Genomic DNA, 12,171 nt, shown 5'->3' on the forward strand with positions numbered 1-12,171 from the left:
CTCAAGCCTGTAATCCCAGCACTTTGGGAGGCCGAGACGGGCGGATCACGAGGTCAGGAGATCGAGACCATCCTGGCTAACACGGTGAAACCCCGTCTCTACTAAAAAAATAGAAAAAACTAGCCAGGCGAGGTGGTGGGCGCCTGTAGTCCCAGCTACTCGGGAGGCTGAGGCAGGAGAATGGCGTGAACCCGGGAGGCGGAGCTTGCAGTGAGCTGAGATCCGGCCACTGCACTCCAGCCTGGGCGACAGAGCGAGACTCCGTCTCAAAAAAAAAAAAAAAAAAAATGAATTTCAAGATTCACTTGTCAATTTATGTAAAGAAGCTATCTGAAATTTTGATAGAGATTGCGTTCAATCTGTAGATCAATTTAGGACTAATTCCATCTTAATATTAACTTTTCCAGTCCATAAACATGGGATTTATTTCCATTTACTTATTCTTTAATTTCTTTCAACAATTATTTAAGTTTTTGGAGTCTAAGTTTTGCATTTCTTTGGTTCAATTTATCCATAAGTATTCTGTTCTAGTGCTTTTATAAATAAACAAAATTGTTTTCTTAGTTTCATTTTGAATTATTTATTCAAAGATATAGAAGTGGTTGATTTCTCTATATTGATCTTATAGCCTGGAACCTTGTGGAACTTACGCAGTTCTAATATGGTGTGTATAATAATATGTTGGATATGTGTCTATTCCTTAGAATTTTCTATATATTATATATATAGAAAAAATATATATCATTTATCATATAATCTGCAAATATAGATACATTTACTTTTTTCCTTTCCAGTTTGGATGGCTTTTCTTTTCTTGACTAATTACTCTAGCTAGAACCTCTGGTAGAATGTTAAATAAAAATGGCACAAGTGGGCATCCTTGTCTTACTCTTGTACTTAGTGAGAAGGTATGTTAAGAATATGTTATCAACTGTAGATTTTCATAGATGCCCATTACCAGGCGGAGGAAGATCTTCTCTATTCCCAGCTTGAAGAGTGTTTTAAACAAAGGGTGATGGATTTTGTCAAATGATTTGGCTGTGCCTAATGAGATGATCATGTGAATTTTGTCCTTTACTCTATTGATAGATATAGTGTATTACACAATTGATTTTCAAATGTTAAACCAAAATTGCATGCTTGAGATAAATCCCACTTGGTCATGGTATAAAATCATTTTTTATATTGCTGTATTTGATCTGCTAGTATTCTATTCAAGATTTTTATGTCTATATTCCTAAGTGATACTGATTTTTAATTTTCTTATGATATCATTGGTCTTTGTATCAGGGTGATACTGGCCTTCTCACCAAAATCTCCACTATTTTTGAGAGTGCTCTCAGGCTTAAACGTCTCCACACTCTGTTCCAAATAAAGTAATTTCCTTTAGGGAAAATTTCAGAGTTCTCTATTCTTATGACCTGCCTCTCCCTCTGGGCAAAATTTCTTTTTCTTTTCTTTTCTTTTTTTTTGAGACAGTCTCACTCTGTCGCCCAGGCTGGAGCACTAGTGGCACGATCTCAGCTCCCTGCAACCTCCGCCTCCTGGGCCTACCTGATTCTCCTGTCTCAGCCTCCCAACTAGCTGGGATTACAGGTGCCTGCCACCACACCTGGCTAATTTTTTTGTACTTTAAATAGAGGAGGAGTTTTATCATGTTGGCCAGGCTGGTCTCAAATTCCTGACCTCAGGTGATCCAACAGGCCTCGGCCTCCCAGAATGCTGGGATTACAGGCGTGGAGCCACCGCGCCCAGCCCCTGGGCAAAATTTCTAAGCCACAGCTCTGGAAGTGGGGCTGGGAAAAGAGGCCCTTCTTTTAGAGTGACATTCCTGCTTTATGAGCAGGTGCTAGATGAAGACAGTAGCTTCTGTTCTTTTTAGCTTGCCTCTCCTGGCATGAAATCTCTGTTCTATATGAGTAGGCTGCAGTGAGAAAAACTGGGGACCCAGTATTCTCAGCCTCCCACAACTGGGGCAGAGTCTTTGCCTTATGAATGGAGGCAAGGTGGAAGGACTGGGCCTCCACCTCTTGGCCACACTCACTGGGAATTTCACCTCTGCAATATGGAACTGAAAGGATGAAAAATGCTGGCAGCCTGCCTTTCCCAGGGAGATGCTATAGGCCCTTGACTGGGTTCTGTAGGGGGTACAGCAAGTTGTGGCTGAAGTGCCACAGAAACTTGCTCCTTTTGATAAGATTTAGTAGATTTTTTTAAAAAAATATTTATTCATTTGCTCTATAGTCTGAGGACAATTTCCAAAGGTTTGTTTGTTTGTTTTAACTATAGGGGTGCAACTGTGGCTCACTGCAGCCTCAAACTCCTGGACTCAAGTAATCCTCTTGCCTCAACCTCCCAAAGTGCTGGGATTACAGACGTGAGCCACCACACCCTGCGGAAAATTATTTTTTCAAGAAGTCACATCTTTAGAGCCAGGTGTGGTGGCTCACACCTGTAATCCTAGTACTTTGGGAGGCCAGGGCAGTGGATCACTTGAGGTAAAGAGTTCAAGACCAGCCTGGTCAACACAGTGAAACCCCGTCTCTACTAAAAATACAAAAAATTAGCTGGATGCAGTGGTAGGTGCCTGCAATCCCTGCTACTCGGGAGACTGAGGCAGGAGAATCACTTGAACCCAGGAGGTGGAGGCTGCAGTGAGCTGAGATCACACCACTGCACTCCAGTCTGGGTGACAAGAGCAAAACTCCATCTGAAAAAAAAAAAAAAGAAAGAAAAATAATTTTCACCAATTATGGTTGTTTCACTGGTCTGTGGAGCTCCTCATATTGCTATTCCAGAAGTCATCTCTCACTTAATTCGTATAAGGTCTTTTAACCTATACACCAACTTTTGTTTATATACACCAACTCTTCCCTAAAGCAGCCAACTAATAAAGAAATATGGCTATTCTCAAGAGCTCTGTTTTATTCCCACCACAAATCATGGAACATTTTGAAACACCTATTTCAAAAGCTGTAAGAAAACAAATAAAGAAACAGTAGCTCTAACTCTATTCTTTTCTAGCATAAATTGCAAGGTTATTCTGTTCCTGCCTAAAAAGCATCCAAACATCATGACTGAAACCAAAAATTAAAGGCAAAAATAGCTTATGCTATATGTAATCATAATTTTGTGACTGACATATACTGAGGAAAAGCATTTTTTTACTCTAGTTTTAAGAAAACTGCAAAGTAGTGAAACGTTGTTGGAAAAAAAGTATAAAAGTATGTAAAATGAAGATGGAACTTTTCCATTTCTTCTCCAAGCAGCCACTATTAACAGTTTGTGATATATTTCTTTGCATATATTAAAAACAGAAGTACACATTTTTTGTTTTATTTCTCTACAAGAAAGGGAAAAAATTATATACTCTTTTGCAACTTGTATTTTTTCACTCAGTATATAATAGCATCCATCCTTTTAGGTCCTTATATTGACTTTCTTTTTCTTGGCTGCCAATATTTCATAGCATGGATTTACCAGAATTCTGTTGAATATTTACATTTTTACTTTTTGAGATGGAGTTTTGTTCTTGTTGCCCAGGTTGGAGTACAATGGCATGATCTCAGCTCACCACAATCTCCACCTCCCGGGTTCAAGCGATTCTCTTGCCTCAGCCTCCCGAGTAGCTGGGATTACAGCCATGCGCCACCACTAATTTTTAGTATTTTTAGTAGAGACAGGGTTTCTCCATGCTGGTCAGGCTGATCTCGAACTCCTGACCTCAGGTGATCCACCTGCCTCGGCCTCCTCAAGTGCTTGGATTACAGGCATAAGAAACCGTGCCCAGCCTACATTTTTTTCATTTTTATCAAAAATCCTTGCTGGGAACAGTGGCTCACAACTGTAATCCCAGCACTTTGGGAGGCTGAGGCCAGAGGATTGTTCGATTAGTCAAGTATGCATGCCTGTGATCCCAGCTACTCAGGAGGCTGAGGCAGGAGGATGACTTAAGCCCCAGAGGTTGAGACTACAGTGCACCAGTACACACCAGCAAGGCAACAGAGCATGACCCTGTCTCAAAAGAAAAAAAAAATCCTACAGTAAGTATCCTTGTGTAAACAGCTGTGTACTGTATTTCTATAGAACACAGTTCTCTAAGTACAATTCCTGAGTTTAAAGGGTATCCACATATGAAATCTGTATGTTTGCCATATTGTTCTCCAGAAATGTATCATTTTACACATCTAAAAGTATATGAAAAGTGTTCCCCAAACATCTTCAACAATCTTTAAATTTTTTTTAAACAATCTTCATCTTTAAAGTTTTTTGCCAATCTGACAGTTACAAGTTTATGTTTTCCTTTTTTTTTTTTTAAGAGACAGGAGGGCGGGGAGATCTCACTTTATCACCCAGGCTGGAATACACTGGTGCAATCATAGCTAACTGCTGCCTAGAACTCCTGGGCTCAAGGGGTTCTCCTGCCTTGGACTCCCAAAGTGTTGGGGTCATAGGCGTGAGCCACCACACCCGGCCACATTTTCCTTTTTTTTTTTTTTTTGAGATGGAGTCTTGCTGCAATGCCCAGGCTGGAGTGCAATGGCGCTATCTCAGCTAACTGCAACCTCTGCTTTCTGGGTTCAAGCAATTCTCCTGCCTCAGCCTCTCGAGTAGCTGGGATTACGGGTGTGACCACCAAGCCTGGCTAACTTTTTTTTGTATTTTTAGTAGAGACGGGGTTTCACCATATTGGCTAGGCTGGTCTTGAACTCCTGACCTCAAGTGATCCGCCTGCCTCTAACTCCCAAAGTGCTGGGATTACAGGCATGAGCCACCGCGCCAGGCCTACATTTAAATATAAAGTTATATTTCACTTAATACTAATATGACTGAGCTTTTAAAATATGTTTATATTACAGACTGAGTTGTGTCACCCCCGAATTCGTATGTTGAGGCCCTAATTGCCAATGTGACTCTATTTGGAGATAAGGCCTTTAAAGAAATAATTAAGGTTACATGAGGACATAAGAGTGGGGCCCTAATGTTTTTTTAATTTGTTTTTTTTGAGATGGAGTCTCGCTCTGTCGCCCAGGTTGGAGTGCAGTGGAGCGATCTCGGCTCTCTGCAACCTCTGCCTCCCGGGTTCAAGCAATTCTCTGCCTCAGTGTCCTGAGTAGCTGAGATTACAGGCGCCCACCAACACACCCAGCTAAATTTTGTATTTTTAGTGGAGAGAGCCAAGACCATCTTGACCAGGCTGGTCTTGAACTCCTGACCTTGTGATCCACCTGCCCTCAGCCTCCCAAAGTGCTGGGATTACAGGCATACACCACCGCGCCTGGCCAAGTGGGGCCCTAACCTAATACGGCTGATGTCTTTATAAGAAAAGGAGACACCAGGAATGTGTGCATGTGCAAGCAAACACACAGCGAAAAGGTTATGTGAGGGTACAGCAAGAAGGCTGCCATCTACCAGCCAAAGAGAGGCCTCAGAAGAAACCAAACCTGCTGACATCTTTCTAGATTTTAGACTTTCAGCCTCCAGAACTGTGAGAAAATAAATTTCTGTTGTTAAACCCACCCAGTCTCTGGTATTTTATTATGGCGGCCCTGGCAAACTAATACAGTTTGAAAGTCACTTAATGTTTTTAAAATGAATTACCTATTAATATCATTTGCTCATTTATCTACTGAATTGTATTTTTCTTATTGACTCATAAGGCTTTTGAATACATGAATAATAACCCTTTAAACACCTTGTAAAACATATATTCTAAAAGAGTAAAAATGAAGCCACAATCCTTAAGACCAGTCAGTAACCATCAATACAACTGAATTTATGATCCCATACCAATACATATAACTTACTCTTCTGCTACATACAATTTACTCTCAAAACACCCAATCAAATTTTTACTTGATAGCAAAATCACCAAAAAGTTACTAAACTCAGTTGAGACCTGTCGCAGTTAAAAACAGGTCAGTACAATAGCAAATCACTTTTTCATTTTTGTGTGTGTGTATGTGTGTGTACTTTTTTTTTTAAACAGCAAATCACTTTGAATTAATTAAAACTTTAAAAATAAAGCAAAATAATTTGCTTTTCTCTATTTAACTCTAGGGGAATTTAATTCTGTTTCTTTTCTTTTTTTTTTTTTCCCCAGCAGTCCATTCTTTATTACAGAACAGGATCCTACAGTATGGATGGACTGTGCCACAATTTGCTCATCCAGTCACCTATGGATGCGTATTTGAGTTGTTCCCATTTTGAGTCTTTTATGTCTTTCTTTGTTTTTGTTTTTGTTTTTTTTTGAGACGGAGTCTCGCTCTGTCGCCCAGGCTGGAGTGCAGTGGCACAATCTCGGCTCACTGAAAGCTCCGCTCCGCCTCCCGGGTTCACGCCATTCTCCTGCCTCAGCTTCCCAAGTAGCTGGGACTACAGGCGCACGCCACCACGCCCTGCTAATTTTTTGTAATTTTAGTAGAGACGGGGTTTCACCATGTTAGCCAGGATGGTCTCGAACTCCTGACCTCATGATCCACCCGCCTCGGCCTCCCAAAGTGCTGGGATTACAGACGTGAGCCACCGCGCCCGGCCGTTTTGTTTTGTTTTGGTTTTGTTTGAGATACAGTCTTGTTCTGACACCCAGGCTGGAGTGCAGTGGCATGATCTCAGCTCACTGCAGCCTTTGCTGCCCGGGTTCAAGCGATTTTCGAGCCTCAGCCTCCTGAGTAGCTGGGACTACAGGCACCTGCCACCACACCTGGCTATGTTTTTTTTTTTTTTTTTTTTTTGAGACGGAGTCTCGCTCTGTCTCCCAGGCTGACGTGCAGTGGCGCGATCTCGGGTCACTGCAAGCTCCGCCTCCCGGGTTCCCGCCATTCTTCTGCCTCAGCCTCCCGAGTAGCTGCGACTACAGGCGCCCACAACCGCGCCCGGCTAATTTTTTGTATTTTTAGTAGAGACGAGGTTTCACCGTGGTGTCGATCTCCTGACCTTGTGATCCGCCCGCCTCGGCCTCCCAAAGTGCTGGGATTACAGGCGTGAGCCACCGTGCCCGGCCAAGTTTTGTATTTTTAATAGAGATAGGATTTCACCATGTTGGCCAGGCTGGTCTCCAACTCTTGGCCGCAAGTGATCCGCTGGCCTAGGCCTCCCAAAGTGCTGGCATTATAGGCGTGAGCCACGGGACCTGGCTGTTATGTGTTTAATTCTATTTTACTTACTAAAATTCCTCCATGAGACATACAGAGGTTCTCTTGGTTCCTGATGAAGGTTGATATTATCCCATAACAGCTGAATATACACAAGTTTGCTATCCTGGGACAGAGATGACAGAGGAAGCTAAAAGAAATCAAAAGAAAGTATTAGTATCCCAAGAATAATAATTACCAGTGGATCTAATGAAGCTTGATTATATAACAGATGAGTCCTTTTAAAATTCTGGACCTAAAATTCAGAGCCAAAATATTAATTTTTATTAATGTCTGATGACAAATGTTGTTATTATTTTCTGAGGTAAAGGTTTCTCACTGTGACTTTTAAGGAATAGGATGACAATTTGCTAACTGACACAATGGTTGTAGAAAGATTAACCATCATTACAGCAAATTTTAAGGTCAAAGTACAAGAGTTTCTACTACCTTACCAAATAATTTTATTTTACCTACCTAATCAAACTAGAGTTTATAGTACTTTAAGGAAAGATTTTATTTTGCCCCATGTATATGTTTGGGGTCTCAGTGTCTATCAATATTAATACTATAAAATAAAGCACTCTAGGAGCTCACTGTCTCCAATGGAATCAGGATCCCAGCATAAGTAGAGTTGGGGCTTTTAAGTCAGACAGCCAGAATGTGACCTTGGGTCTCCATCACTTATTGGGTATGCCACCTTACGGAAATTACTAAATTTCTCCAACTTTTAATTATAACACCTGAAAAATATGGAAAATATGAGTCCTTTCAAATAAGGTTGTTGCGAGAATTGCAGCTAGGAACAGAACAGTTAAGAATAATAGCTACCAGCCAGGCACGGTCGCTCACGCCTGTAATCCCAGCAGTTTGGGAGGCCGAGGCAGATGGGTTGCCTTAGGTCAGGAGTTCAAACCAGCCTGGCCAACATGGTAAAATCCTATCTCTACCAAAAATATAAAAATTAACTGGATGTGGTGATGGGTGCCTATAATCCCAGCTACACGGGAGGCTGAGGCCAGAGAATCACTTGAACCCAGAAGAAGGAGGCTGCAGTGAGTCAAGATCACACCATTGCACTCCAGCCTGGGCAACATTTTCCAGCTACCCTCGCAGACAGATACGACCTAATAACTGAGTTCAGGCCAAGAAACTGTATGTTGGAATATTATCTACAACTCCAGGAGCTATCCCTTAAGAAAAAAGACATACTCTTCCCTCATCCATTTTTCTCCTAACTGCTGGACAGAAGGTGGATGTGACAGCTTGGAGGTAATCAGCCATCCTGGACCAGAAGCAGAACTTGGAAATGGAGGTTATGCATAGCTAAACAAAAATATAGAAAGATCTTAGGTTCCTAACATTTTACCATTCCAGGACTGCTTATCCAAACTTTTAACTGAGAGAGAAATAAACTTGTCTTGTTAAGCAACTGTTGTTGTATACTTTCAGGAGCTTGAGGTTAAGCCTCATCCTACCCAATACTAATGTAAGTATAAAAGTTGGCACCCTACCTGTACACCTTCATTACAATGTTCAGATGTGAGGATAAGTCCTGGCAAGTTACTAGGAAGGTCCAAACGTCTGAAATACCAAACGAGGTTCCAGAAAATGATTGGATGTTGATTGATGAAAGAAGATGTATGAATCACCTGATCACCTTCATTTTCTAGCAAAGATTCAAGTTCTTTACGGAGTACTAGAGGACTCAAGTAGGGCACAGAAACAGGGGGAGGATTGGGTCTTTTTCCTAAAGGATCCTTAAAAAAATACAAACGGAAATTAGTATTATCTGTTTAAATCTGTATGCTGAAGAGCACTTCTCAATGAGATAATGCCTCTCTATCTATCCTTTTTAAATCAGTTATTTTAGGACCATTGCTACATGCAGGAGAATATGCTAATGAATGAAAACCTAAAAAAGAAAAAAATACTTAATCTTAAATACTATTAAGTTAAATCATTACAAAAGAAAACTAATCAACAGACTCTTTAAAACATGTTCTCTATCACATTGAGAGCAATGGTCTGAATGTATTAGGTTTTTTTCAAATTTTATAAGAAATATTTGCATTCAGATGCTTTATAGTAATATATGTGTATAAAAACTGTGTGACATTATCTTCCTCCTACAACTCTAAACTGATGGGGCAATCTTTTGCATTAATATTCTTTGTTGACTTAACTCACTTTTACAACTGATTGCAACAAAAACCGAAGGAATTAAAGAAAGAGCATTTTTATAATTCAAATAAAATAAGAAATGAAAAAAGCCCCAACCTAGATTTTGTGAGTTATGCGTATTATAATCAGGATAAAATGTTTAAGACTCTCTCATTAACAGTGGGTTCCCCGGTGCCTAGACTGTGGTCTCCAAAACCATTTCCCTCTAAAGGGACCCACAGTTTCTTAGAGAAACGGCTGATTCTGGTCTGGGTAAGAAAGTATATAACATAAGCATAAAACATCTTGTTATATAAGAAAGCCAGAAAGCTTTTTAAAAATTACAAAAAAGCTACTAGAGTTATGTCAAAAGGACTAATGAGCTAACTTGTAGAGGCTTCTAGCTGACCAAAGAGAATAATATAAGCATGAACAACAATAAAAACAGCAATAGATATAAAGATAAATGTTTAAGGCAAGGTAGTGTGTGCCTATAGTTCCAGTTACTAGGGAGGCTGAAGCAAGAGGATCACTTGAGCTCAGGAGTTTAAGAACAGCCTGGGCAACAAAGCGAGATCCCCATCTCTAAAAATTAATTGCTTCATTAAACATAAATGTTGAAATCAATGAGCTCATAATGATACCCTATTCCCCCAAATTAACTGATGACCTTGGAGAATGACAGGGACTCAATTCGTCATTTTGAAAATTGGTAAATAAAAGCAAAAAACCAAGCATTTAACCTGCCTTTCCACTATAAATTTTATCTTTAGAAAATCTAATAGAAGACACAGGGAAGTTTCTGTTTATGTATTCCTTATTAAAAGGAAGCAATGACAGAATGAGACCATTATCATTTTATAGCTCCTGATGAATTACTTTAGGCATTAAGGCATTAATAGCTACTAATGTTGATGTCTCCTACTGGGAGGAACATACCACCACTGATGAAATTGTCTTACAAAAATAAACAAGCAAATGAACAATAACACAAAAACCCCAAATCTGATCAAGGTTCTGGACACAAATTTCGACTTTTATCGTTGCAATCAGCAAAATCTGGATTATGGGACACTGTACTCTAACCAGTTTTATCAACAAATAAATTGCAAGAGGAAAAAAGAGTCTACAGATTCAAAAAGACTAAAAACCATACAAACCCAAGTACAATACACTGACTTTATTTGATCTTGATTCCTCAAGCTACCAACCCACACATACACATGCACACATATGCTTTTGACATTTTTGAGACAATCAGAAATTTGAACAGACTAAATAACTTGATATTATTATTTATTTTTTGTATGATAAAAGCAGTGTGATTATATTTTTCTAAAGTCCTCATCATTCAGGGATACATACTGAAATATTTACTAACAGAATATGTGATGTTTGAAATTTGCTTCAAAATAATCTCAAAAAAAGAGAGAACTGAATGAGAATATACATAAAAGAAGAATGGCCATAATCTGAAAATAATTGAAGCTAGAAGATGGACTCATTATACTGTTTCTTTTTGCACATATTTGAAATTCTCCACAATAAAAAGTTATTTGCTTATGGAAAAATTCTAATCTATCACTTTTCATGTAATTAAAATAAGTCCACTACAGAAGAATTTATAATGTTCTACTATATACTTAGATATGTATGCAGTATAATTACAATGTTGTTGTTGTTACATACCACAACTTCCTGCAGACTGTTTGGAAGACTAACTGTTGAAATGCCATGAAACGGTCGCTGGGTAAAGTCAATATTCTGCAAGGGGCCTCCAACACTGTGACTTCGAGTCAAAGACACATTTCGCTTTGATAAACTATTAGGCACAGATGAAATTTTCATAGTTTGGACATCTCCACTGGCTCTCTTTATTTCATCACTTAAAAAAATATAGAAGAAATGCTATGTTCATGTTGAAAAACAGTCTAAATCTGTAGAGCTATTTTCTACAATGGACCTTCAGTCTACTAAATATATCTAAGAAGAATCAGCACCACCTTGTAAAAATTGCATTTCCTTCAAGCATTTTTGTAAAACTGGTCAGAAAAACAGGATGGAGAAGATGGTTCTGGTGAGAGTGGGAAGATGACATATTGTATGTAGATACACAGGTATTATTTTAAAATGACAAAGTACCCATTCAGTTGCTTTACTCAAATATTATTTCATCTTAAACAAAATTACCTAGAAGTACGCTGTATGCAAATAAGTATAGTAAAGACACTGACAAGTATTTAATCTCTACTAGGCCATGATCCACCTAAGGAGAGAGACCCAGTCATATTTTCTTTTTTATTTTTAGAGCTTAGCATAATATTTAGCATACAATAGAGTCTCAATAAATGTCTGATTCAATTAGTATTTAAGGGTGAAGTGTACATTTCACAGAAAGAGAACATTTCGCCTCTGGAAATTGGCAATGACTACCTTAAAGGGGAAATATTTTACTGTTGAGAAGTTCATTTTGTAAAAGACACCTGTAAAATATTAAACTTAGTTCAAAAATGGTTTATCATCAGAGTCATTCATTAGCTGTTTAAACACTATGTGGTAATAATAAGTTAAGATGTACTCTTAAATGCCAGAACTTATGCCTATAGGAGTCAGGTTGTATTTAGAGACAGAATTTTTACAAGGGTACCCCATTTATTACTATATAAAGAGGTCTCTGTACCCTTTGATACCTTGGTTCAACTGCAGAGCCTGTTTCTTCAGTTATGGTCTGGTTATGTTTTGGGGAATCCATAAAGTTGATCAAGTCAGGTTCTGCTAAACTGGATACAGGTTTGTGCTCCAAGGATTCATTTGCCAATGGAATGCTTCCACTTTGTAAACTGTCACCAGAGGTACTTGGTTTCAGGAAAAAGCT

The 12,171-nt window shown here is 39.2% G+C and overlaps 2 protein-coding genes across 17 annotated transcripts in view; one reads left to right on the forward strand and one right to left on the reverse strand.

Moving 5' to 3' along the window:
• The window catches only part of RPS6 (ribosomal protein S6), a 183,954-nt gene that overhangs the window by 14,189 nt on the left and 157,594 nt on the right, over nucleotides 1-12,171 (forward strand). The gene's annotated exons all lie outside the window — the stretch shown is intronic.
• The window catches only part of DENND4C (DENN domain containing 4C), a 147,853-nt gene that overhangs the window by 8,045 nt on the left and 127,637 nt on the right, over nucleotides 1-12,171 (reverse strand). For all 16 annotated transcript variants that reach the window (XM_074017390.1, XM_065530479.2, XM_074017389.1 and 13 more), the window contains 4 exons: nucleotides 11,987-12,169; nucleotides 10,986-11,181; nucleotides 8,648-8,893; nucleotides 7,167-7,284 (listed from right to left, as the gene is read on the reverse strand). In XM_074017390.1, the coding sequence (XP_073873491.1) occupies nucleotides 7,167-7,284; nucleotides 8,648-8,893; nucleotides 10,986-11,181; nucleotides 11,987-12,169 (743 nt within the window). The remainder of the gene's footprint in view (nucleotides 1-7,166; nucleotides 7,285-8,647; nucleotides 8,894-10,985; nucleotides 11,182-11,986; nucleotides 12,170-12,171) is intronic.

Source organism: Macaca fascicularis, chromosome 15 (assembly GCF_037993035.2).
Source record: "Macaca fascicularis isolate 582-1 chromosome 15, T2T-MFA8v1.1".
Classification (NCBI taxonomy): Eukaryota; Metazoa; Chordata; class Mammalia; order Primates; family Cercopithecidae; genus Macaca; species Macaca fascicularis.